A 26,783-nucleotide genomic window follows, 5' to 3' on the forward strand; every position below is an offset into this window, starting at 1 on the left:
CTGATTAGGAACAGGACACGGTCACATTACCATTTTAAAATTGCGCAATTTACATTACATCAGCCCTTATGAGCAGAGTCTCTGACCCCTGGCCTCCACCCTACCAGGGGCACTTTAATGGCACTGGTTTAATTATAACTACACTTGGGGTTGCTTAATTACACCCTTAATTGGATCCTAAGAATTTTAATTACATTTTTGCATTTTTTTATTCTAGTTTTTATTTTTTTATCTCTGTATCGGACATCGGTGGAGGGCTTAATTAGCTTAGTTCCGTGCCCCCCCCCCCCCAACACTGTGGACCCTCATTCACCCTTGGTACCACATAGGCGAGCACGTTATCCTTGATGTCGCAGAAGGCCTGGCGAATGTTCCCCGGGTCGAGGGCGCAGGTGAAGTGGACGCACACGAGCCTCCCTTCCGCGATCACGATACTCTGGAACAGGCCCCTGATGAAGTCCATGGCTGCTTCAGCATCACCCTGCTTCCCTTAGAGGTGGGGTCAGGGGGGAGAGAACGGACCAGTCACTTTACAACGCTCTCATGGTGATCAATATACAGTGGTGTGAAAAAGTGTTTGCCCCCTGCCTGATTTCTTATTTTTTTGCATGTTTGTCACACTTAAATGTTTCAGATCAAACAAATTTAAATATTAGTCAAAGACAACACAAGTAAACACAAAATGCAGTTTTTCAATGAAGGTTTTTATTATTAAGGGTGTGAAAAAGTGATTGCCCCCTAAACCTAATAACTGGTTGGGCCACCCTTAGCAGCAACAACTGCAATCAAGCGTTTGCGATAACTTGCAATGAGTCTCTTACAGCACTGTGGAGGAATTTTGGCCCACTCATCTTTGCAGAATTGTTGTAATTCAGCCACATTGGAGGGTTTGAGCATGAACCGCCTTTTTAAGGTCATGCCACAGCATCTCAATAGGATTCAGGTCAGGACTTTGACTCCAAAGTCTTCATTTTGTTTTTCTTCAGCCATTCAGAGGTGGACTTGCTGGTGTGTTTTGGATCATTGTCCTGCTGCAGAACCCAAGTTCGTTTCAGCTTGAGGTCACGAACAGATGGCCGGACATTCTCCTACAGGATTTTTTGGTAGACAGCAGAATTCATGGTTCCATTTATCACAGCAAGTCTTCCAGGTCCTGAAGCAGCAAAACAGTCCCAGACCATCACGCTACCACCACCATATTTTACTGTTGGTATGATGTTCTTTTTCTGAAATGCGGTGTTACTTTTACGCCAGATGTAATGGGACACACACCTTCCAAAAAGTTCAACTTTTGTCTCGTCAGACCACAGAGTATTTTCCCAAAAGTCTTGGGGAACATCAAGATGTTTTCTGGCAAAATTGAGACGAGCCTTAATGTTATTTTTGCTCAGCAGTGGTTTTCGTCTTGGAACTTGGATTTTTGCCCTGTCTCTTTCTTATGGTGGAGTCATGAACACTGACCTTAACTGAGGCAAGTGAGGCCTGCAGTTCTTTGGATGTTGTTGTGGGGTCTTTTGTGACCTCTTGGATGAGTCGTCGCTGCGCTCTTGGGGTAATTTTGGTCGGCCGGCCACTCCTGGGAAGGTTCACCACTGTTCCATGTTTTCGCCATTTGTGGATAATGGCTCTCACTATGGTTCGCTGGAGTCCCAAAGCTTTAGAAATGGCTTTATAACCTTTTCCAGACTGATAGATCTCAATTACTTTCTTTGTCATTTGTTCCTGAATTTCTTTAGATCTCGGCATGATGTCTAGCTTTTGAGGATCATTTGGTCTACTTCACTTTGTCAGGCAGGTCCTATTTAAGTGATTTCTTGATTGAGAACAGGTGTGGCAGTAATCAGGCCTGGGTGTGGCTAGAGAAATTGAATAAACCACAGTTAAGTTATGTTTTAACAGGGGGGGGGCAATCACTTTTTCACACAGGGCCATGTAGGTTTGGATTTTTTTTCTCCCTTAATAATAAAAACCTTCATTTAAAAACTGCATTTTGTGTTTACTTGTGTTGTCTTTGACTAATATTTAAATTTGTTTGATGATCTGAAACATTTAAGTGTGACAAAGATGCAAATAAATAAGAAATCAGGAAGGGGGCAAACACTTTTTCACACCACTGTACACTGTGAGCACTGTAATTAGGTAGACCCGTACACCAGCTCGTTAATGCAAATACTTCATCAGCCAGTCACGTGGCAACGACCCAATGCATAAAAAGCATGCAGACATGGTCAAGAGGTTCATCTGTTTTTCAGACCACACACACACACACACATACACACACGTTTCCCAGTGGGATTGCACACTAAAACGCAACAGATCTGGGGCTGTATGGTTGTCATGGGCAACAGGACAGCCTGTACCACGAAGGAGAGGCTCATGGGAAATGTATTCAATCCCGCCGCTTTACCGCGTCTGTGAACCGACACCGAACGCTATTAACCGTCCGAAGCACCAAGTGTTTTCGTCCCAGGGAGCTGAATAAAAACCTCATTTAAAAAATGCCTACATGGGGCCACAGCAGGCGAAGATGCAGCAGACTTGCGGTTGCATTTTGCTGCAGTTGCACACCGGGGACCGGGGTTCGATTCCCGGTCCTGCCAAAAGCCAAGTTTGGCCGGCTCACGTGGTGCGGCATAATTGGCTCGCTGCTCCAGAGGGAGGGACTTGGCAGGGTTAGCTGATTGCCGCACAATAAGCACCTTGGACGCCTCTCACTGACATGTTGACTCGCCCTCTGCCTGTGTTTATAGTCCTTAAATTCATAATATATATACTATAAATAATATACAGTTGACAGACCGACACTCTGTACCAAAACATTGTATAGCTATTCAAGGGGGAGGGATAAACAGTGTTGTGGTTTGAGGGTGTTTGTTGCTGCAATTCCTCTCTTGACCATTAGGAGTCTGAAATGACCTATTGTACCTTTGACAGTTGAATGCTTATGAATGCTTGAGTAGTGCTTATGAAGCAGTTCTATAGCTCTTATGTAGGAGCCTTCAAATAAATTTTTTAGTTTTTCCACCAGTATACAGGGCTGCACTAATTACATTACATTAATGGCATTTGGCAGAAACTCTTATCCAGAGTGATGTACAGTTGATTAGACTAAGCGGGAGACAGGCCTCCCCTGGAGCAATGCAGGGTTAAGGGCCTTGCTCAAGGGCCCAACGGCTGTGCGGATCTTATTGTGGCTACACTGGGGATCAAACTTGACTTGTCCCAGTCCTGTACCTTAAGCACTACGCTACAGGCCGCCCCGATGTCTTCCAATGGCTTCTGTACAGATGTTCGGGTAGTCAGGTGCCCCAGAGAAGGTATCGATGCCCCGTGCCTGTCCTGACTACCCCCTGACCCAACCTCCCAGGCACTGTCCACACCCGGCACGCCCCTGGATGGGCTCAGCCGGCCCCCCTACCTGTGAATTCGGGGAAGTAGGTCTGCAGGTGGGACGTCTGGATCTTCTCGGCCAGGATGTCCTTCTTGTTGAGGAAGAGGATGACAGGCATGGAACGGTAGAGGCGGTTGTTGATAATCAGCTTGAAGAGATTTAAGTTCATCCTCAGGAGGTTCTCGAAATCGTCGCTGGACAGGGGCAGGGAGAGTGGCACTGTAATATCCCATGAAACCCAATTATCAGTTGGAGCTACGGACTTGTCTTGATATGATCCGAAGATATCACCGTGACAACACCAGAACCAATCGGATAACACACTGGGCAGTCTCTCAGTTTTTCTTCCTTTCTGGAAAAAGTATTTATAAGTATTTATAAATGACATTTAGTAAAACTTGGCTATCTAGCAAACCTTCTTTTCCTCATAGTGCATGGAAATTAGGAACATTCTCCTTCCTTCTACCTTCCACCAATAGGAGCAGTTTAGGGTCGGGACGTACCAGTGTAATGTAGCAGAAATGGACACAGAGCGAGCAGTAGTTGGGCTCCGAACGACAACGCTCGCTCTGTTCATTGTCAGACGAGACAACGTCATTGACACAAACGTGTTGGATTGTTCTTTTCATGTTGTTCGGCTGTTGGTTTGTTCATTCGTTCGTTCGTTCACTCGTTCGCTTGTGCGTTCGTTTGGCTTTTTTGCAGTTATTCTTCTACATAGCGTTAATTGGCGCCATACACGAGGATTATTAGCAGAAAACGTTGTATGTATCAATCCTTGCAATCTACACATAAAGTGTCGGGTGTATGTTTCAAGTAGTCATCCTCACTATTTCGCATTTGTAAAAACACCTTCATAATTTGTCTGCGTGAGGACCCTACATTATTTGTCAGTCCGCGTGAGGACCCTACATTATTTGTCAGTCCGTGTGAGGACCCTACATTATTTGTCAGTCCGTGTGAGGACCCTACATTATTTGTCAGTCCGCGTGAGGACCCTACATTATTTGTCAGTCCGTGTGAGGACCCTACATTATTTGTCAGTCCGCGTGAGGACCCTACATTATTTGTCAGTCCGTGTGAGGACCCTACATTATTTGTCAGTCCGTGTGAGGACCCTACATTATTTGTCAGTCCGCGTGAGGACCCTACATTATTTGTCAGTCCGTGTGAGGACCCTACATTATTTGTCAGTCCGTGTGAGGACCCTACATTATTTGTCAGTCCGTGTGAGGACCCTACATTATTTGTCAGTCCGCGTGAGGACCCTACATTATTTGGAAACCGCTCTACTCAACTACGGCTCTCACAGTCCAGTGATCCTTCACCTCCACAGGTATCCCCACACACATTAGCACCTCTGTCTTTGCACATGCTCGTTAAGGGCCTCTGTCAACGAACTCTCACCAAAGAGCGTTTATCGTGACCGAAACCTTTAAGCCAAATGTCTTTCTCGGCATTTCTGCACATCCAGGTTGCGTATGGTTTGACCAGCTCAAGCTATGTTTTGAAACAGCTGGTAGCCGGTTGACCAGTTCAGACCAGCTCCATAATCAACATTTTGAAGCAGCCCACAGAATCCCCACAGAATTCCCTCACGTGAACCAATGACAAGCCAGATGTGATGCCACCTTACCCACAGAAGACAGAAAGCAGATCCACCAATCATCAAACAAACAAAAGAACAAAGGTAAACCGTGGGTGTCCTTACCTCGATTCAAACTGGTCGTATTGACTGAGAGAGGCAACAAAGAGGAGGAAATCCACCGAAACGATTACTCTATGTAATATACTTCTTCTTGTAACTGGTGTATATCTGTATATCCTGCTGACAGAGTGACAGAGTGAGAGAGAGGGAGGGAGAGAGAGAGGGAGAGAGGGGGGAGAAAGGGAGGGAGAGGCCATGCCATGAAAAGAGAGAGGGAAAGAGGGAGAGAGAGAAAGATAAAAACATCAGGTTGTAGACACACAGATACCACACAAAGCATAACACTGCTCCGTTCAGGGAGTTCGCCCCTGTCCTCTCCTCCCTTCTGTTACTCTGAAAGGGTCTTCTGTGAAAACCGCTGTACAAATAAGACAGAGTTGAAAACTGAACGTAACGGTTTCAGATTTGTGCCTCTGTGGGGCGTTCTTGAATGAACCCCCGTCCTCTTGTGACTTCCAGCGCTGATCTGGTTTTTAGCGGACTGAAAGATCTGCCAGCAACTCGATGCATAAAGAATGCAGACACGGTCAAGGGGTTCGGTTCTTGTTCAGACCAAACATCAGAATAGGGAATAAATGAAAGTGATCTGAGTTTACAGAGAATGGTGCAAAGGAACCCGCCAGTGAGCGGAGGTTACGTGGGCGAAGACGCCTTGTTAGACCGGTCAAAGCTGACAGTAACTCGAATAACCACGCATTACCACAGTGGTACGCAGAAGAGCATCTCTGAACACACAGCATGTGGAACCTTGATGTGGATGGACTACAGCAGCAGAAGACCAATAAGTCTAGTGAATACCCAATAAAATGTAATGGATACATTATGTACTTATATGGAAGCAGCTGCAAACATGTTGTATTAATGTTGTTTTCCACCGTTTCCAAGACATTATTGAACAATGGAAACACAGACTAATTGAGTACATATTGAGCGTGCGTACAAACTGTTTACAAAACACTCACCTGCAATAGACAGGCAATTATTTTACAGCATGACCCTCCCCTTGCGTTGGGAAAAAAAATGTTTTACTTCGGAGTTTGGAGACTCTACTAAAGAAGAAAAATGTAAAACTTGTCATCTGGTTTATTAGATGATTATCTTCCATAAGCAGTCCCCGTCATCTCTGCTGAGCTGAAGAGCATAAGGCTTCATTAGCGTCCTGCGTCCAATTAGCCAAACAGCCTCCTGTCTGTCTATCTGTCCCACCACTTAACAAGCGTTCCAGTCCTGCAACGATGCTTAAAATCTCCTTTCTGTCTCTCGACTAGAAAAATATTTGCTCGCTTTTTAACTTCCAAATCTTGAAACTCACCTCGCTGGCAATCTTCTGTTGTACTGCATTTACCGAAGAAAAAGGTTCAAGAAATAATAATGAAATGCTTTTAATTTCTTATATTAGCAAATATACCGTATTCATTCATTCATTCATTATCCTAATCCGCTTATCCTGAACAGAGTCGCAGGGGGCTGGAGCCTATCCCAGCATACATTGGGCGAAAGGCAGGAATACACCCTGGACAGGTCGCCAGTCCATCGCAGAAATATACCATATTGCTAAGTATAATTTCTTATATTGAGCCCTTTTTCACAACTTTGTTGTGTTTTCCTTGATAGTATTTTGGTGTTAAAATATTACACCGACGACTTACGACTTTGTGGAGATGTGCTATTCCATTCTATTCTTAATTGACAAAGTACACTGAATCAAATGCTCCGATGAGAACGGCAGTGTGCACTACCTGAAGCAGTGCATACTAACTGATGACGGTGCATACTACCTGAAGCAGTGCTGTCCCATGTCGAAGGCGCACTCTTCGAGCCCTCTGAGTGATGTTTTGGCCCGCAGTATGTCCTGGTCAGTGGGGATGTAACCTGGCGCAGCTATTCTGTCCAGATCATCCATGTAGCTGGGGAAATGGAGGGAACGGTCAGCTAATTGCGGCAGATGACTTTACATTACATTACATCATTGGCATTTGGCAGACACTCTAATCCAGAGCGCAATCCTCCCCTGGAGCAATGCAGGGTTAAGGGCCTTGCTCAAGGGTCCAACAGCTGTGCGGATCTTATTGTGGCTACACCGGGATTAGAACCACCGACCTTGCGGGTCCCAGTCATGCACCTTAACCACTACGCTACAGGCTGCCCCTGTACGATGAGACCAGCTTTACTGTGTCACAGGGTGTATTTACAGATACACCTCAGCTTCCTGCACAGAAGGGATCACCACTCTTATCCAAAAAGTGTGGTTCAGTCTTCAATATTAAAACTGAAATCGCGTATTGGCTGTAGCATATATGTAGACGTGGCTTGTCTCATCATACTGCCATGCAGAGAGTGAGAAAAGCACCTGGCAGGGAAGAGGACATTTTACCTGGTTTCCGAGTCCCTCCCCCCACCTTCTGAGCGGCGAGCCAATAATGCCGCTCCCTTGTGAGCCGGCCAAACCTGGCTTTGAGAGAGGCAACAAACCGCGGTCCTCTGTGCGCAACTGCGTCAAACTGACGCCCGCGTGTCAAAGTGCGCTACTTTAGCCGCGCGCCACCTCTCCTGTATGTTTTTCACACTTTTATTTATGCGTCATTTGACGTTTGATCTATTGCTGCGTTTCGTCTAGTTTATGTGTCTCCGTGACATTCCGTGACCTCGGAAATTATCAAGGTTCTACCCGCGTTCCGAGCGGTTCTGGGACATTGAGCTTCAAAGATACCAGAGTGAGTGAGCTCCAAGCAGATGCAACGCTATAAATCTCACATTTTCTCAGACTTTTAAATGGCATGTTGGTGCAAAACGTAACACGTACAGTATATTTAGTGCCCTATGGACAACATACCTACGACACCAACTCATTTTTGTACAAAATTGACAGAACCTGGATTTGTTAATACGGTCTGAATTTGTTATTAAGGTCTGGATTTGTTATTAAGGTCTGGAATTGTTATTAAGGTCTGGATTTGTTTTTACGGTCTGGATTTGTTTTAACAGTGAGATGACACACCCTGTTTACACCTCTCACTGCCAACGTGTGTCCCACTCAGCAGTTATTCATACACGCCAGCACAGTCTGACATTTTGCACATCGTTTTCGAGGGTGTATCGACTGTGCCAAAACAGCCCTCTCTTATTGCCGTAATGAATGGCTCAAATGAAGTGTTAAATATGCAGGTTTTTCCCCTGCGTATTTTGTGGAGCCACCCACCCTTATTGTTCATGAGATTTTGGGCGATGAACAAACCTTGTGTTTATCACACCTGAGCTTGCAGGAAACACTTTTTTTCTTTAAATTGTAATCAAACACTTAAACCAGACATCCTTTCAGACTGGCAGGACTCAAAAGCTCCACACAGTAACCTCTGACCTCTGACCTGTGGCATGGGAACGCGTGTGAGACTGGCGGGACTCAAAAGCTCCACACAGTAACCTCGGACTTCTGACCTCTGGCATGAGAACGCGTGTGAGACTGGCGGGACTCAAAAGCAGAGATGTCGAGTCGAGTCACCTTTTTGACGACTTGCAACTTGACAGAAAATAATTTACTTGAGACTCGACTTGGACTTGGAAGTTAAAGACTTGAGACTTGATGTGACTTGAGACATGGTGACTCGAATGACTTGTGTTCGTTTTGTTTTCAGTTTAAATATTATTCAAATGTTCAAGTTGTCAAGGTTACCGGTATGCGAGCGCGTACACTGGGAATGGCATGGTCATGATTGGATGACTGCCCTGTCAAGTGAATGTGATCTGATCATGGCAACCGCGACTGTGCCAAGAGTCATCACTTTTGGATTTAAAAATGGCAAATGTGATGGAAAAAAACTAACTGCTGAATGCAAGACCTGCTCAACAACGATTTCTGACAGCCAGAGTACAACATCAAACTTTGTTCGTCATTTGAGGACTCATTCGGATCGGTAAGTGTGAGGGGTGGCTCATGTTAGCTAACGTTAGCCAGATAAAATGAAATAACCAGTGCTTAGTTTGTAAATCAGGAGGTCCCGATACAAAAAGAGGCTGCTGTTCCGTCGCGTCAGGGGGAGAAAAGAAAGTCCTGGAACGCCGCCAAGAGTTACCAACTCTTGTATTAGCCGGGACATCCCATACATTGGGCTAAATTAGTTTGTATTGACTGCTACTCTACTCTGCTCACTGAATCCTTGTTGTTTCAAAAAGTTACCGGTTATTTTAGTCTGAACACTGTGGGTATGCTCAGTGAGCATTACTTCTTCTTCTTGTGTCGTTCTGTTGCCGCCACAGCACCCGGCCGTGATGCTGCCCCCACACAATTGCACCCCCAATACTCTCCATTACCAGCTCCCAAAACAGACCACAGACACCAAATGCACATTAAATAACACATTTAATAAACATAACTTGTACTAAACGTTTGTCAGAAGCCGTTTCTACTTACCTCCTGCCCCGCGCTTTGAAAGCGCTGTAGGACACGGTGTCGTGGAGGAGGAACGGCTGATGAATTAAGAACGAGCATGAGTCCGTAGCTGCAGTTAGAGTGTTTATTGATACTACGACAAAACATTGCTCTGCATAGATGGTATTGCATTTGGACTTAGATGTTAGTGTTAGCGTTTAGTGGTCAACAGAAATATCGGCACCCTGACTCACCCTCTCTCAGTTGCAAACAACAAACAGACTGATTCCTAAATAGGCGCAGGTGATATTAGTTAGTAGGGAGGGCAAAATGGAGCTTTAGAATGTAGACCGCTGTGTGTGCACGTGAGCTCGCCAATAGATTTCTCACAGAAAACGTAATTTGTCCACTTTTTTACTTTACAGTAGAGGTGATCAAACTTACAATAACTAAGTGATAGTGTGTTCTAAGCCTTTACTGGTCCCTGTGCGATGTTAGCATGATGTAGCTAGCATACGCGAATAGCACAAAGCCATACAATTTGCTTTTTAACGGCACTTGGTCATTCGAACGATATAAATAAAAGCATTCGATTAAGTTCGACGGCACCGGAATTTTCTGTCGTCCCGTCCATAAATGGCAAAAGTCCCACCATAGGATTTATTTAAATCTTTAAAAGTTATACATTTTCTGAATCGTCATTAATTCATCTTGTTGGACTTATAAGGCTGGACATACCGAGTACCCAGCAAAAATATTGACCTGGCTACAGTCACACTTTTGACAGTTCGAACTGCCACCAACTGCCATGTATGAGCGCGTGAAGTAAACCAGTAAACCAGTAAACCAAGGACTCGACTTGACTTGACTTGAAATACTTGGGACTTGCTTGAGACTTGGACCAAATGACTTGAGACTTACTTGTGACTTGGATAAGAGGGACTTGGTCACATCTCTGCTCAAAAGCTCCACACAGTAACCTCTGACCTCTGACCTGTGGCATGAGAACGCGTGTGAGACTGGCGGGACTCAAAAGCTCCACACAGTAACCTCTGACCTCTGACCTGTGGCATGAGAACGCGTGTGAGACTGGCGGGACTCAAAAGCTCCACACAGTGACCTCTGACCTCTGACCTCTGACCTGTGGCATGAGAACGCGTGTGAGACTGGCGGGACTCAAAAGCTCCACACAGTAACCTCTGACCTCTGACCTGTGGCATGAGAACGCGTGTGAGACTGGCGGGACTCAAAAGCTCCACACAGTAACCTCTGACCTCTGACCTGTGGCATGAGGTCGCGTGTGAGACTCACTACTCGGTGGAGTCCAGCAGCTTGAACTCGCGGCGGCGGCTGTAGCAGGCCCTGATGCCCGCGTCGCTCCAGAGCCGGCGGATGGCGTCGGCGTGCCGGGCTTCCAGCGTGGAGACCTGCTGCGGCTTCACGTCCTGGATCCACTGAGAGTACAGCTGGGGGGACACGGGTTACAGCTCAATGGTCTCCGTTTATATAGCGCCTTTATCCGAAGCGTTGTACAATTCATGCTTCTCATTCACCCAGTCATACACACACACACACACACACACCAACAGCGATTGGCTGCCATGCAAGGCACCAACCAGCTTGTCAGGAGCAAATGACAGGTGTCTTGCTCAGGGACACTTCGACACACCCAGGGCGGGATCGAACCGGCAACCCTCCGACTGCCAGACGACTGCTCTTAGCCCCTACAGCTCCTGAGCCCCTACAGCTAGGAACAACCATTGTGGACAGGGAATATTGCATTTCATTTAAATAAGTATAATTTAATTTGTTATTTCGCTGACACTTTTATCCAAAGCGATTTATGGTTGATTACACAAATCAGGGGACAATCCCCCCTGGAGCAATATGGGGTTAAGGGCCTTGCTCAAGGGCCCAACAGCTGTGCGGATCTTATCATAACTACACCGGGGCTTGAACTACCTCCACTGAGAGTACAGCTGGGGGGACACGGGTTACAGCTCAATGGTATATAATGTATAATAATTTATGTATATAATGTAAGGGAAAAGACATGAATTCATTAGATGAGGGGTTCCCACACCTCTCCTCAGGGACCCCCAGCCAGAGCCAGGCATCCAGGTAAACACACCTGACACAAGGTGGAACACATCAGGTACCTGGGTCTGGCCGGGGGCAACCTGAGGGTTTTGGCGGGGGGTACCTGAGGGGGTTTGGCTGGTTTGACCCTCAGCCTATGACATACTCTGCGCAAGGAACCACCGACCTTGCGGGTCCCAGTCATTTAGCTTAACCGCTGCGCTACAGGCCGCCCTGTATTACAGTGTATGTAACCAGGCCAGGTCGAGGCTGCAGGTGAGGTTTTGAGCGGTCGGTGGTTCTGACCTGGTTCTCAGGGTTTTGAGCAGTCAGTGGTTCTGACCTGGTTCTCAGGGTTTTGAGCGGTCGGCGGTTCTGACCTGGTTCTCAGGGTTTTGAGCGGTTGGTGGTTCTGACCTGGTTCTTGGGGTTGAGCGATCGGTGGTTCTGACCTGGTTCTCAGGGTTTTGAGTGGTCAGTGGTTCTGACCTGGTTCTTAGGGTTGAGTGGTCAGTGCTTCTGACCTGGTTCTCAGGGTTTTGAGTGGTCAGTTGTTCTGACCTGGGTCTCGGGGTTGAGCGGCCAGTGGTTCTGACCTGGTTCTCGGGGTTTGCGTAGGGGATGTTGAGGGTGGTCATGGCATTGGTGAGGGCCTGCATGGCAGTGAAGAGGTTCTGGAAGACGTTCTTGGTGAAGCCCCCCCGGTCCTGGTCCGAATGGCCCTCTCCGTGGATGATTCGGATCTGCCTGAAGAGAGTGGTCATCCCGCTGTTTTCCTCGCCTGGGGGGCAAGGCCGCCATTTGTGTGGGGTAAAGAATTTAGGGAAAGTTTAGATCAGAGACGGGCAATTCGTGTGTGCGGGATTTTGTTTCCATCAATTAATAATATATAATAGTAATTATTACATCTTGTTATTTAGCTAATCAATTCAAAGTGGATTAGACTGAGCAGGGTTTATTCCGATCTGAGCTAATTGGCTGTATACATCAACACTGACTCACTCAGATTAGATGACAGCGAAAAGTTTCATGTTGGGACACGAGGACAGGTTTGTAACGTAAACAGGTGTGGCAAACAGAAGTATGAAGGAAAAATGAAGCCGAAGTCATATCAGCCAAGGCTGAACACGAAAATGTATAAGGCTGAACACGTAAACGTCGCCTTATACAGCTAGGTTACGTCGACTCCAACTCCAACTCACCGATCATGTAAAAGCGCCGCTCTAGTCGCAGACGTTTACGATCGTCCCGGATCATTTTCTCAATATTTCTGTCCGCCTGGATAGCCGCTCTCTCCTCCTGATTTGATGACCAGCAGCGCCACATTGCTGCAAAATGAACACAAAGCGAAACCAAAAGACTGACACAAAACTGGACTTCACACAGAGACAAATTTCAACAACAGAAATACACAATTGCCAAGAAGGGAAAGTAATCTATTTTTAACATTATGTTTTTTCTATTGTAGTCTACATTTAACCTATATTTGGATATACGTTTTGGTTGACCACATACGTTATGTGATTTATACCGCTTTTCGAAAAGTAATATGCTTACCTTCAATTCAATCAATCCAGTTACTCTAAAGCGCAGGCTACGATGTTTTCCTGTGTTTATTCTGTGGGATAGCGGTGACGCGTGAAAACTTCCTTTAAATAAAGGAATACGCCAGAGTGGCTCAGTTGAACTGCATTTCCTTTTGGTTTGTGATGTCGGGGATAGGCGGAGAGCCAGTAGCGACTAAAGGTAAACCCTTATTCGCCACAAAATCCCGGAAGATAAAGGAACAGGGAGAACACAAATACGAATGGGGACTTCTCCCGGAACAGAAAAGAACTCGGAGGCAATCTCCGACCAAATCAGAAGTAAAGCCCAAAACGGCTATCAGAAAATAAAACGACCCTTAAAAAACAGGGTGAATTACCCAACCAAAAGAAGTGCTGAAAGGTGACCACTGAAAACCCCAGACCGGGGAAAATAAAAGTACAACCTAGAAAAAACACTAGGCACGAAAAGGTCCCTCAACCACAGCCTCACACAAGCTCGAAAATAAGAGAAAAACAAAGAATCTTTAGGAAGGTGTCAGCAGTGTACACAACACTAGCGAACTGAACACTTTCCTTACCTTTTTCTTTTAAATGTATAAGAAACCCAAACCAGCACAATACCTGACTCATTAAGTCACTGAGTCTACCGTGTGCTTACCAGCTTTGTGCAAGAGCGAACAGTTGACATCAGAGCGTCGATAGACTGCCAGCAACGGCTTTAAATACTCTCAGGTAGGCTCCCCTGGCACAAATGAGGGCCAGGTGAAAACAATGAGCCCCTGTGCTTTGGTGGCCACAATCGGTCACTATCTCCCACCATGACACTTATAGAACTGCAGGACAGCGTTGGCCATCTCAGAGAAGTGATGCATTTTTAACGCAGAAGGGTGGTCACAAAAAATATTGATTCGATTTTTAACTATTGAAAGAATCGTATCTGTACAGAATGTTACACAGGTGCCTAAGACTTCTGCACAGTACTGTATGTTTATTTTAGGACCTTTCGTTTAATTATTATTGAAAGAATCGTATCTGTACAGAATGTTGTACAGGTGCCTAAGACTTCTGCACGGTGCTGTATATCTTCGGCCCAGGTCTCCGGTGGAGCTGGCAGCCACACTGCATTGAGCGCCAGATATTTAAATATAAAAGATTAATTGAAAAAAGGAACAGAGCCTGTGCAACACAGACAGGATGTCATACACAACCCTCAGTCTGACACTGTGGTTTTTTGGCGTGCTGCTTGCTCAGAGGATGTAGGTGAGGCCTACACCAAGAACAAAAGGTGTCACATTTCCAATATTTGCTTCTGCCCGAAATCCAACGAGGTTGTCACCTTTAACCTTGTTATGTGGGATTTCCAGTAGCGTGCACACGTTCTTTGTCAGTTGGCAATGGCAGGCAAAGACAGGAGTCCATGGAGAGTAATGAAGTTCTGTTTATTGTAGAATGGATTCTGCATTGTCGACATAACCTGCATAACCTGCATAACCTGAGGAGCCACAGTAGAGGGACGGGGAGAAAATGAGTCTGAGGACACGTAGTATTGTCTGGTATGGCACAGTAGAAGAAGAGCAGGTCAGAGGTCACAGGTCAGAGGTCACCCGTAATACATACATACACACATAATGGCATCTTCAAAAAAAGTTTCTTTTTTTCTCTCTCTAGAAAAATATTAGCTTGTTTGCTTGCCAAGTGAAATTTTCTCACCCCTGTTAGCAAATCTTGAAATGAGAAAATCTTGAAATTCTCACATCCTTGGTAGCACTAATTACCTGGGAGAAAAGAACTGGATCTGAATTCAGAGTTGCCAGAGATAATCGCTGCCGTAATACAAGCCCATAGCTAAACGTCACGTTAGCAGCATAAACGTTTCTGGAACATCAGGGTCCAGATCCAGGGTTACCGACCCCTGCCCTATAGTAATGTCCGTCACCGTGGCGACACCGGTCGGTGCTGGAATGGAATAGAAGAAGAGCAGGGTCAGAGGTCACAGGTCAGATGTCACTAGAGAAGCTCAGTTCACAGGCGAGCACGTTGTCCTTGACATCGCAGAAGACCTGGCGAATGTTCCCCGGGTCGAGGGCGCAGGTGAAGTGGACACACACGAGCCTCCCTTCCGCGATCACGATACTCAGGAACAGGCCCCTGATGAAGTCCATGGCTGCTTCAGCATCACCCTGCTTCCCTTAGAGGGGGGAGAGAACGGACCAGTTACTTTACAACGCTCTCATGGTGATAAATATACACTGTGAGCACTGTAATTAGGTAGACCCGTACACCAGCTCGTTAATGCAAATACTTCATCAGCCAGTCACGTGGCAACGACCCAATGCATAAAAAGCATGCAGACATGGTCAAGAGGTTCATCTGTTTTTCAGACCACACACACACACACATATACACACGTTTCCCAGTGGGATTGCACACTAAAACGCAACAGATCTGGGGGTGTATGGTTGTCATGGGCAACAGGGCCGGACAGCCTGTACTACGAAGGAGAGGCTCATGGGAAATGTATTCAATCCCGCCGCTTTACCGCGACCGCGTCTGTGAACCGACACCGAACGCTATTAACCGTCCGAAGCACCAAGTGTTTTCGTCCCAGGGAGCTGAATAAAAACTTCATTTAAAAAATGCCTACATGGGGCCACAGCAGGCGAAGATGCAGCAGACTTGCGGTTGCATTTTGCTGCAGTTGCACACCGGGGACCGGGGTTCGATTCCCGGTCCTGCCAAAAGCCAAGTTTGGCCGGCTCACGTGGCGCGGCATAATTGGCTCGCTGCTCCAGAGGGAGGGACTTGGCAGGGTTAGCTGATTGCCGCACAATAAGCACCATGGACGCCTCTCACTGACATGTTGACTCACCCTCTGCCTGTGTTTATAGTCCTTAAATTCAGGTTTCAAAATAATATACAGTTGACAGACCGACACTCTGTACCAAAACATTGTATAGCTATTCAAGGGGGAGGGATAAACAGTGTTGTGGTTTGAGGGTGTTTGTTGCTGCAATTCCTCTCTTGACCATTAGGAGTCTGAAATGACCTATTGTACCTTTAACAGTTGAATGCTTATGAATGCTTGAGTAGTGCTTATGAAGCAGTTCTATAGCAATTATGTAGGAGCCTTAAAATACATTTTTTAGTTTTTCCACCAGTATACAGGGCTGCACTAATTACATTACATTAATGGCATTTGGCAGAAACTCTTATCCAGAGCGACGTACAGTTGATTAGACTAAGCAGGAGACAGGCCTCCCCTGGAGCAATGCAGGGTTAAGGGCCTTGCTCAAGGGCCCAACGGCTGTGCGGATCTTATTGTGGCTACACTGGGGATCAAACCTGACTTGTCCCAGTCCTGTACCTTAAGCACTACGCTACAGGCCGCCCCGATGGCTTCTCATGGCTTCTGTACAGATGTTCGGGAAGTCAGGTGCCCCAGAGAAGGTATCAATGCCCCGTGCCTGTCCTGACTACCCCCTGACCCAACCTCCCAGGCACTGTCCACACCCGGCACGCCCCTGGATGGGCTCAGCCGGCCCCCCTACCTGTGAATTCGGGGAAGTAGGTCTGCAGGTGGGACGTCTGGATCTTCTCGGCCAGGACGTCCTTCTTGTTGAGGAAGAGGATGAGAGGCATGGAACGGAAGAAGTGGTTGCTGATAATCTGCTTGAAGATCTTTAAGTTCATCCTCAGGAGGTTCTCGGAATTCTGTTCGCTGGACAGGGGCAGGGAGAGTGGCACTGTAATATCCCATGAAACCCAATTATCAGTTGGAGCTATGGACTTGTCTTGATATGATCCGAAGATATCACCGTGACAACACCAGAACCAATCGGATAACACACTGGGCAGTCTCTCAGTTTTTCTTCCTTTCTGGAAAAATGAGGGAGTATTTATAAATGACATTTAGTAAAACTTAGCTATCTAGCAAACCTTCTTTTCCTCATAATGCATCTGTAGCATGGTTAGCTCAGCTAGTTCTCTAGTAAGCACGGATGGTGCAGTGAAAGCGAAGGCTGGTAGCAGGTTATCGCGACAACAACACTCCCTGATGACGTAACCCTCAAATTCAAAAGAACGTTGTTGCCCTTGGCTAGTGGCGAGTTCGTCTTTAGCTGACTGGTAACGTGTTCGTTCAACAAAATATTTGGACAAGTGAGAGGCCGGGGTTCAAATCCCACCTCTAACTCAGGCAATTTCTCACCTGTTACACGTGGAAATTAGGAACATTCTCCTTCCTTCTACCTTCCACCAATAGGAGCAGTTTAGGGTCGGGACGTACCAGTGTAATGTAGCAGAAATGGACACAGAGCGAGCGATAGTTGGGCTCCGAACGACAACGCTCGCTCTGTTCATTGTCAGACTAGACAACGTCATTGATTGTTTTTTTCCATGTTGTTCGGCTGTTGGTTCGTTCGTTCGTTCGTTCGTTCGTTCGTTCGCTCGTTCGCTTGTGCGTTCGTTTGGCTTTATGTTTGGATTTGGTGTTAAAAGGCTGAATCCCCGTTTCTGTTAAGGGTCGAATAGAATCAGTCTTTCAAAGAACTTACAAACCTTCAGGTCATCTGTATGTTCAATCATTAATATTGGTTACATTCATTATTTATTAAAATACAAAATTTGTGGTTAGATATTTAAGATAATAGTCTTTTTATGGGACCGATTACTTTTTGCAGTTATTCTTCTACATAGCGTTAATTGGCGCCATACACGAGGATTATTAGCAGAAAACGTTGTACAGTGGGCTCAAGAATTATTGGCACCCCTCACCAGCAATGCACAAACAAGGCTTAAAAAAATATATATATATAATTATAGAGAAAGGTAATACACCAGCATGTGCCAAATACTGTACTTTATTAATGTTTCAATGGAAACAACCAAAATCATAACAATCATTTAATAAAAAATAAATTTCAACAAAATCAAGTTTTTTTGTCACGGAACCATTTCTGTGTGGATCTTGAGGTGTGTTTTGAGTCATTGTCTTGTTGGAAAGTCCACCTAGGACCAAGTCCCAGACTTCTGGCAGAGGGAACCAGATTGTCAGCCAAAATTGCCTGATACTTGCTGGAATTCATTATGCCATCAATCCTAACCCTGGACCTCTGGAATTAAAACAGACTGACCCACCACCATATTTCACTGTGGGTATGAGGTGCTTCTCCTTGTATGCATCTCTGTTCCTACTCCAAACATACCGATGCTGTATCTGACCAAAATGTTCAATTTTGGTCTCATCTGACCAGAGAACCTTGTTCCAGTCATAATGCAAATGATTTTTGGCAAACTCCAAGCGCTTTCTTCTGTGTCTTGTGGTCAGAAAAGGCTTTCTTCTGGTAACCCTTCCAATGAGGCTGTGGTTATGGAAGTGGCGTTTATGAAGGTCTATGACCATCTGCCTCTTTTGAACTGCCAATTATTTTGTTTTCTTCATGGTGTTGGATGACAAAGGGATACTGCATGTGTGTTACCTCATTTTTATACCCTAGTGAAACAGAAAGTGATGTAATCACTCAATACAGTTCCTTAAACTTAAATAAGTGGAATTTAATACCTAGTTTAATTTTGGTAGGTGTACAATAATTTTTAAACATTTATTTGGAGGAAATTGATTTTTAATTAAATCAGTAAATTATTTTTGTTGGTTCCATTGAAACATTAATATAGCACAGTATTTATCACATGTTGGTATTTCGAGTTTGTCTATAAATATATTGTTTCAAATTTTTTTGAGTATTGTTTGTTCATTTTCTGTCAGGGGTGCCAATAATTTTTGATCCCACTGTATGTATCAATCCTTGCATAAAGTGTCGGGTGTATGTTTCAAGTAGTCATCCTCACTATTTCGCATTTGTAAAAAGACCTACATCTGTCTGCGTGAGGATCCTACATTATTTGTCAGTCCGTGTGAGGACCCTACATTATTTGTCAGTCCGCGTGAGGACCCTACATTATTTGGAAACCGCTCTACTCAACTACGGCTCTCACAGTCCAGTGAAGCCAAATGTCTTTCTCGGCATTTCTGCACATGCAGGTTGCGTATTTACAGTGTACACGACTACTGGTAATGCTTGCCATACGTAAAAGAGAAATCTGGTGAGCTACCCCAGTTCAGACCAGCTCCATAATCAACATTTTGAAGCAGCCCACAGAATCCCCACAGAATTCCCTCACGTGAACCAATGACAAGCCAGGTGTGATGCCACCATACCCACAGAAGACAGAAAGCAGATCCACCAATCATCAAACAAACAAAAGAACAAAGGTAAACCGTGGGTGTCCTTACCTCGATTCAAACTGGTCGTATTGACTGAGAGAGGCAACAAAGAGGAGGAAATCCGCCGAACGGAGTAAATCAAACCAAATATATCTTTTTGATGATGCAACATCTGGTGTATATCTGCATATCCTGCAGACAGAGTGACAGAGAGGGAGAGAGAGGGAGAGAGGGGGGAGAAAGGGAGGGAGAGGCCATGCCATGAAAAGAGAGAGGGAAAGAGGGAGAGAGAGAAAGATAAAAACATCAGGTTGTAGACACGCAGATTGGTTGTGGGCTCATAAAACCACGCAAAGCATAACACCGCTCCGTTCAGGGAGTTCGCCCCTGTCCTCTCCTCCCTTCTGCTACTCTGAAAGGGTCTTCTGTGAAAACCGCTGTACAAATAAGACAGAGTTGAAAACTGAACGTAACTGTTCCAGATTTGTGCCTCTGTGGGGCGTTCTTGAATGAACCCCCGTCCTCTTGTGACTTCCAGCGCTGATCTGGTTTTTAGCGGACTGAAAGATCTGCCAGCACGTGTCGGCACGAGAGAGTAGACAACGCGACGTTGACGCTGACGTGTCTACGCGGTGACGAAGGGCATCTGTCAGACATCGAGCGCTGATGTTCACAGTTTGCGTCCGCAGATTCACACGCAGATACGGAGGGAGTGTGTGTGTCAGGCCGGGTGACTCTTGCTGAAGCCCTTTCACACCCCACACACACACACACACACACACATACACACAAACATAAGGGGCGGCCTGTAGTGGTTCAGGTAAATGACTGGGACACGCAAGGTTGTTGGTTCTAACCCCAGTGTAGCCACAATAAGATCCGCACAGCCGTTGGGCCCTTAACCCTGCATTGCTCCAGGGGAGGATTGTCTCCTGCTTAGTCTAATCAACTGTACGTCTCTCTGGATAAGAGCGTCTGCCAAAATGCCAATAATGTAATGTAATGTAATGTAGTGTAATGTAATGTAATGTAATGTAATGTAATGTAACACAACACGTCTCGGTTTGCTATTTCACTGCCGCTTGTACTGCGGATTCTTCAGTAGAAGTTCAAATCCAATCCTAATCACTGTCATGCTCTTTCCATCCTCAGTGACCACTCTATTAGACTTTATTAGACCCGTGCAAGTCTAATCAGACAATCGTGTGGCAGCAACTCAATGCATAAACAATGCAGACACGGTCAAGGGGTTCGGCTCTTGTTCAGACCAAACATCAGAACAGGGAGTAAATGAAAGTGATCTGAGTTTACAGGGAATGGTGCAGAGGGACCCGCCAGTGAGCGGAGGGTACGTGGGCGAAGACGCCTCGTTAGACAGTAACGCTGACAGTAACTGGAACAACCACGCATTACCACAGCGGTACGCAGAAGAGCATCTCTGAACACACAGCGCGTGGAACCTTGATAAATGGTAAATGGCAGGCATTTATATAGCGCCTCTGTCCAAAGCGCTGTACAATGCTGATGCTTCTCCATTCACTCATTCATACACACACTCACACACCGACGGCGATTGGCTGCCATGCAAGGCCCCGACCAGCTCGTCAGGAGCATTTGGGGGTTAGGTGTCTTGCTCAGGGACACTTCGACACAGCCCGGGCAGGGGATCGAATCGGCAACCCTCCGACTGCCAGACGACTGCTCTTACTGCCCGAGCCATGTCGCCCCCTTGATGTGGATGGACTACAGCAGCAGGAGACCAATAAGTCTCGTGATTAGTTAATAAGTCATTTTATTTCTACCCAATAAAATGTAATGGATACATTATGTACTTATATGGAAGCAGCTGCAAACATTTTCTCACAAAGACAAATATCAAAAGTAAAAGGAAGGTAGCTACTAGACTAGGAGTATGGACCAGGTGAAGTATGCTACATCAAGAATGGTATACAAGTAAACAGTTGCCTAGCAACTATGAAATCAACTCCCTCCCCCCCTCCTAACTGTTACTGTTGTAATGTAGTCAGGCAGTTCCTAGTTCTATTATCAATTGTCATGGCAATGATTTAGTCCTGAACATGTTGTATTGATGTTGTTTTCCACCGTTTCCGAGACATTAATGAACAATGGAAACGCAGACTAACTGAGTACATATTGAGCGTGCGTACAAACTGTTTACAAAACACTCACCCGCAATAGACAGGCAATTAATTTACAGCATGACCCTCCCCTTGCGTTGGGAAAAAATTCGTTTTACTTCGGAGTTTGGAGACTCTACTAAAGAAGTAAAAAGTAAAACTTGTCATCTGGTTTATTAGATGATTATCTCCCATAAGCAGTCCCCGTCATCTCTGCTGAGCTGAAGAGCATAAGGCTTCATTAGCGTCCTGCGTCCAATTAGCCAAACAGCCTCCTGTCTGTCTATCTGTCCCACCACTTAACAAGCGTTCCAGTCCTGCGACGATTCTTAAAATCTCCTTTCTGTCTCTCGACTAGAGAAATATTTGCCTGCTTTTTAACTTCCAAATCTTCCTCACCTCTCACCTCACTGGCAATCTTCTGTTGTACTGCATTTACCAAAGAAAAAGGTTCAAGAAATAATAATATTGTATAAAAATATACTGTATTGCTAAGTATAATTTCTTATATTGAGTCTTTTTTCACAACTTTGTTGTGTTTTCCTTGATAGTATTTTAGTGTTAAAATATTACACCCTACTCCCCAGCTAGACCACTCCGGTCTGCCAGCTCTGGTCGCCTTATGGTTCCCTCTCTACGTGCACCTGGCGGTCGAGCTGCACGTTCACGCCTGTTTTCCGTTCTGGTTCCTCAGTGGTGGAATGACTTGCCTACCACTGTCAGGACAGCAGAATCCCTCCCCATATTTCGACGCAGACTAAAACACACCATGTGTGTTTGTATGTAATGTAAGGGAAAAGACATGAATTCATTAGATGAGGGGTTCCCACACCTCTCCTCAGGGACCCCCAGCCAGAGCCAGGTATCCAGGTAAACACACCTGACACAAGGTGGAACACATCAGGTACCTGGGTCTGGCCGGGGGCAACCTGAGGGTTTTGGCCGGGGGCAACCTGAGGGTTTTGGCCGGGGGCAACCTGAGGGTTTTGGCGGGGGGTACCTGAGGGGGTTTGGCTGGGGGTACCTGAGGGGGTTTGGCTGGGGGTACCTGAGGGGGTTTGGCTGGGGGTACCTGAGGGTTTTGGCGGGGGCAACCTGAGGGTTTTGGCTGGGGGTACCTGAGGGTTTTGGCGGGGGGTACCTGAGGGGGTTTGGCTGACCGTGCCTAGAGAACCCCAGGGAGAGGTTTGAGAACCACTGGATTAGATCATAAAAAATGCATCAGAACAGCAACAGTTTGTACAATAAAGATGACTGCAGGTAGCCCTACTATACTCAAAGTTATTGTGACCTTACATTTTTCAGTGAAAAATCCTTCTGCAAAGGATGCACTGATGTTTTTCTTGCTCAACGGACGGATTGGGAGCTCCTAACTCCTGGAAGAAACATTTCAGGGGTTGGGAATGTCCTTAAAGATGGCCATCAATTTCCGGGTCAGGAGCAAGGAAAGGTAAAAAAAAAAAATGGCTGGAATGAGCCCCAGGTGTCTTAGTGCAAGTTTTGGTCAAAAACCAAAACCTGCCCCTACACCAGCCCTTTTTAGATACGTTCAGAAACCCCTACCCTCTGCTTATGACATACTTGCCTATGGCAAGGAACGTGTACAATGACGCAAGGAACAACGCAAAGGGTGTTTCTTGTGTCCTTGCTGAGCAAAATGCACAGTCCAAATCTTGTAGTGCGACACAAGCATTAGAGGCACTAAATGTAAACACGTGTAAATACTGTGCAACCAATTGCGCTGTACAAAATAATTCCTCCCAAGGTTACTCAGTCCAGGCAGACTAGCCCCTGTAGCCACCTTGTGGACTGGCAGTGTATGACCACGGGCGAAAAGTAGCCGGTAAATGTGTGCGTGGTATATAACAGGGATCATCAAATCACGACACTCCAGGTCTGAGAACTGCTGGGTTTCCACCCTCCCTTTACCTGGGAGTCAGGTGTGAAGACAGTGGCCAATCAGGAGCACTCATTTTTCAGCTAGTTACCTGAGAGAAAAGAAAAACACGTCCGGATTTGAATTTGCGATCCAGATTTCATGATTGCTGGTCTATAATAATAATTTGTAATTTAGATGACACTTTAATCCAAAGGGACTTCCAGTTGATTAGACTAAGCAGGAGACAACAGCTGAAGGGATGTTATGGTGGCTACACCGGGGCTTGAACCACCAACCTTCCCAGTCATGCACCTTAGCCACTAGGCCACATGCTGCCCTCACAAGCAAAAAGCTTGTCCCAAGTCCGTGTTTGTGGTCCTTGCGTAGAGTACATTACATTAGTGGCATTTGGCAGACGCTCTTATCCAGAGCGACGCACAGTTGATTAGACTAAGCAGGAGACAATCCTCCCCTGGAGCAATGCAGGGTTGAGGGCCTTTCTCAAGGGCCCAACGCCTGTGTGGATTTTATTGTGGCTACATCGGGGATCGAACCACCGACCTTGCAGGTCCCAGTCATTTACCTTCACCACTACGCTACAGGCCGCCCTGTATTACAGCGTATATAACCAGGCCAGGTTGAGGCTGCAGGTGAGGTTTTGAGGGGTCGGTGGTTCTGACCTGGTTCTCGGTGTTTTGAGTGGTCAGTGGTTCTGACCTGGTTCTCAGGGTTTTGAGTGGTCAGTGGTTCTGACCTGGTTCTCAGGGTTTTGAGCGGTCGGTGGTTCTGACCTGGTTCTTAGGGTTGAGCGGTCAGTGGTTCTGACCTGGTTTTCGGTGTTTTGAGTGGTCAGTGGTTCTGACCTGGTTTTCGGTGTTTTGAGTGGTCAGTGGTTCTGACCTGGTTCTCGGGGTTGAGTGGTCAGTGGTTCTGACCTGGTTCTCGGGGTTTGCGTAGGGGATGTTGAGGGTGGTCATGGCATTGGTGAGGTCCTGCATGGCAGTGAAGAGGTTCTGGAAGACGGTCCTGGTGAAGCCCCCCCGGTCCTGGTCCGAATAGCCCTCTCCGTGGATGATTCGGATCTGCCTGAAGAGAGTGGTCATCCCGCTGTTTTCCTCGCCTGGGGGGCAAGGCCGCCATTTGTGTGGGGTAAAGAATTTACGGAAAGTTTAGATCAGAGACGGGCAATTCGTGTGTGGAGGATTTTGTTTCCACCAATTAATAATATTTAATAGTAATTATTACATCTTGTTATTTAGCTAATCAACTCAAAGTTGATTAGACTAAGTAGGGTTTAGTCTAAGCTGTTGATTAGACTGAGCAGGGTTTATTCCGATCTGAGCTAATTGGCTGTATACATCGACACTGATTCACTCAGATTAGATGACAGCGAAAAGTTTCACGTTGGGACACGAGGAGAGGTTTGTAACGTAAACAGGTGTGGCAAACAGAAGTATGAAGGAAAAATTTAGCCGAAGTCATATCAGCCACGGCTGAACACGAAAATGACCCCGTCGCCTTATACAGCTAGGTTACGTCGACTCCAACTCCAACTCACCGATCATGTAAAAGCGCCGCTCTAGTCGCAGACGCTTACGGTGGTCCCGGATCATTTTCTCAATATTTCTGTCCGCCTGGATAGCCGCTCTCTCCTCCTGATTTGATGACCAGCAGCGCCACATTGCTGCAAAATGAACACAAAGCGAAACCAAAAGACTGACACAAAACTGGACTTCACACAGAGACAAATTTCAACAACAGAAATACACAATTGCCAAGAAGGGAAAGTAATCTATTTTTAACATTATGTTTTTTCTATTGTAGTCTACATTTAACCTATATTCGGATATACGTTTTGGTTGACCACATACGTTATGTGATTTATACCGCTTTTCGAAAAGTAATATGCTTACCTTCAATTCAATCAATCCAGTTACTCTAAAGCGCAGGCTACGATGTTTTCCTGTGTTTATTCTGTGGGATAGCGGTGACGCGTGAAAACTTCCTTTAAAATTAACGAATACGTCAGAGTGGCTCAGTCGAACTGCATTTCCCCCTGGTTTAGTGACTATATTTGGCAATTCAAGACAGGAAACTATTTTTTTCCCTTGCTGACGCATTCACGTACCGATGGTTTTAAGATGGTCCCGTTGGTCTGGAGAAGGTCAAGCTTGCAACAAGATGTTTGAGATCACAAACCATTCCGGCAAGACCATGTCCAGCTGATGGGCCAGTTTGGCACTGAAAACAGACCATCACCAAGTTCCAGATAGTAGCCTATTCCAGCCAGAGCAGAAGATGATTCCGGCCAAATTCCATTTTCGGCGCAAAGCTGGATTTTCCACCAGAGATGTTTTCCGGCTTAAGGACTTATCGGCAATGCTTGGGTGGGGTTGTTTAGGCAAACTCCCTGTTGTGATATTTCATCTTCCATTTGTGTGTTGGTATAAATGGTATAAATGATATTAAAATGGTAAATCAATTTAAAATGATTGTTAGATTTCAGTGCTGCGCTGTCACTGTTATTAGTTGTTTCGTGGACTCTGCCTGGAGCGGATAGGACTGGTTAGATTTTTATTTAATTTTTTTCGTTTTTGTTTTGTTAAGGAAGGCTCTCCTTGTTGGTACTGTGGGCGCAGTGGACTGCGTTGTTTCTGTTCTGTTCCAGCTGCAGCACACAGAGTTTGGGCACTCACAGAAGTCTGAGGCACATGTAAAAATAAATCCGTAAATCAAAGATGCTTTAAAAATGAAAAGTTTTTAAATATGGAGTGTGGAAGATTATTTTAAGATCACCTTGTGTTGCACTTTGGTTGACTCAGGGCGTAAGAAGCTGTGGGTTTTCACAGCGTACTTTGACATACTCCACAGGGCGGCCTGTAGCGTACTGGTTAAGGTACGTGACTGGGACCCGCAAGGTTGGTGGTTCAATCCCCAGTGTGGCCACAATAAGATCTGCACAGCCGTTAGGCCCTTGAGCAAGGCCCTTAACCCTGCATTGCTCCAGGGGAGGATTATCTCCTGCTTAGTCTAATCAACTGTACGTCACTCTGGATAAGATTGTCTGCCAAATGCCATGAATGTAATGTAATGTAACATACAGCTTTTGTCATGTCAGACTACGGCTATGAGCTCATTGTGTCAAATGTAAAAGCATCAGTTTTTTTAGGAACTTAAATTTGATTTGATTATGTGGATTTGTATGGTACACAGAACAAAAAATGTGTTTGTGTGTGTGCATGTGTGCGAGTGTGCATGTGTGTATGTATGTGTCTTTGTGTGTGTGTGTGCATGCGTGCGTGTTTGTGTGTGTGCGTGCGTGTGTGTGTGTGTGTGTGTGCGTGAGTGTGTGTGTGTATGTATGTGTCTTTGTGTTTGTGTGTGTGTGTATGTATGTGTCTTTGTGTGCGTGTGTGTGTGAGTGTGTGTGTGTATGTATGTGTCTTTGTGTT

General features: G+C 45.8%; 2 protein-coding genes across 6 annotated transcripts; both read right to left on the bottom strand.

Moving 5' to 3' along the window:
• Positions 1 to 202: 202 nt before the first annotated feature.
• On the bottom strand, positions 203 to 25,391 carry LOC133128347 (guanine nucleotide-binding protein subunit alpha-14-like). Of its 2 annotated transcripts, none has more exons than XM_061241764.1 (8): positions 13,102 to 13,301; positions 12,747 to 12,872; positions 12,141 to 12,325; positions 10,777 to 10,931; positions 6,878 to 7,006; positions 5,103 to 5,219; positions 3,419 to 3,585; positions 203 to 489 (listed from the first exon to the last, which is right to left on the bottom strand). In XM_061241764.1, the coding sequence occupies exons 2-8, from the start codon at positions 12,868 to 12,870 to the stop codon at positions 263 to 265; spliced, it is 1,104 nt and encodes a 367-aa protein (XP_061097748.1). In that variant the 5' UTR covers positions 12,871 to 12,872; positions 13,102 to 13,301; the 3' UTR covers positions 203 to 262. The 2 variants fall into 2 exon arrangements, with proteins under 2 accessions (XP_061097748.1, XP_061097749.1); XM_061241765.1 differs by lacking the exons at positions 12,141 to 12,325; positions 12,747 to 12,872; positions 13,102 to 13,301 and adding exons at positions 24,267 to 24,451; positions 24,890 to 25,015; positions 25,245 to 25,391 and having other exon boundaries at positions 205 to 489.
• On the bottom strand, positions 14,512 to 22,215 carry LOC133128348 (guanine nucleotide-binding protein G(q) subunit alpha-like). Of its 4 annotated transcripts, XM_061241767.1 has the most exons (4): positions 19,582 to 22,215; positions 19,384 to 19,530; positions 16,640 to 16,834; positions 14,512 to 15,279 (listed from the first exon to the last, which is right to left on the bottom strand). In XM_061241767.1, exons 1-4 carry the CDS (start codon positions 19,619 to 19,621, stop codon positions 15,089 to 15,091), a joined length of 573 nt encoding a protein of 190 aa, XP_061097751.1. In that variant the 5' UTR covers positions 19,622 to 22,215; the 3' UTR covers positions 14,512 to 15,088. The 4 variants fall into 4 exon arrangements, with proteins under 4 accessions (XP_061097751.1, XP_061097752.1, XP_061097750.1 ...); XM_061241768.1 differs by having other exon boundaries at positions 16,640 to 16,809; positions 19,384 to 22,215; XM_061241766.1 differs by having other exon boundaries at positions 19,384 to 22,215.
• Positions 25,392 to 26,783: the final 1,392 nt, after the last annotated feature.

The sequence above is a fragment of the Conger conger genome, chromosome 5 (genome assembly GCF_963514075.1).
Source record: "Conger conger chromosome 5, fConCon1.1, whole genome shotgun sequence".
In the NCBI taxonomy this organism is placed as follows: Eukaryota; Metazoa; Chordata; class Actinopteri; order Anguilliformes; family Congridae; genus Conger; species Conger conger.

Excerpts from the sequence above, each read along its gene's own strand:
- LOC133128347 (XM_061241764.1), bottom strand. The coding sequence starts at position 12,870 with ATGTGGCGCTGCTGGTCATCAAATCAGGAGGAGAGAGCGGCTATCCAG. Across the intron at positions 3,586-5,102 it reads TACGACCAGTTTGAATCGAG|CGACGATTTCGAGAACCTCC; the intron begins GTAAGGACACCC and ends GCCCCTGTCCAG. Across the intron at positions 490-3,418 it reads CTACTTCCCCGAATTCACAG|GGAAGCAGGGTGATGCTGAA; the intron begins GTAGGGGGGCCG and ends CCCACCTCTAAG.
- LOC133128348 (XM_061241766.1), bottom strand. The coding sequence starts at position 19,621 with ATGTTTTTATCTTTCTCTCTCTCCCTCTTTCCCTCTCTCTTTTCATGG. Across the intron at positions 16,835-19,383 it reads TACGACCAGTTTGAATCGAG|TGCCACTCTCCCTGCCCCTG; the intron begins GTAAGGACACCC and ends GGGATATTACAG. Across the intron at positions 15,280-16,639 it reads CTACTTCCCCGAATTCACAG|GGAAGCAGGGTGATGCTGAA; the intron begins GTAGGGGGGCCG and ends CCCCCCTCTAAG.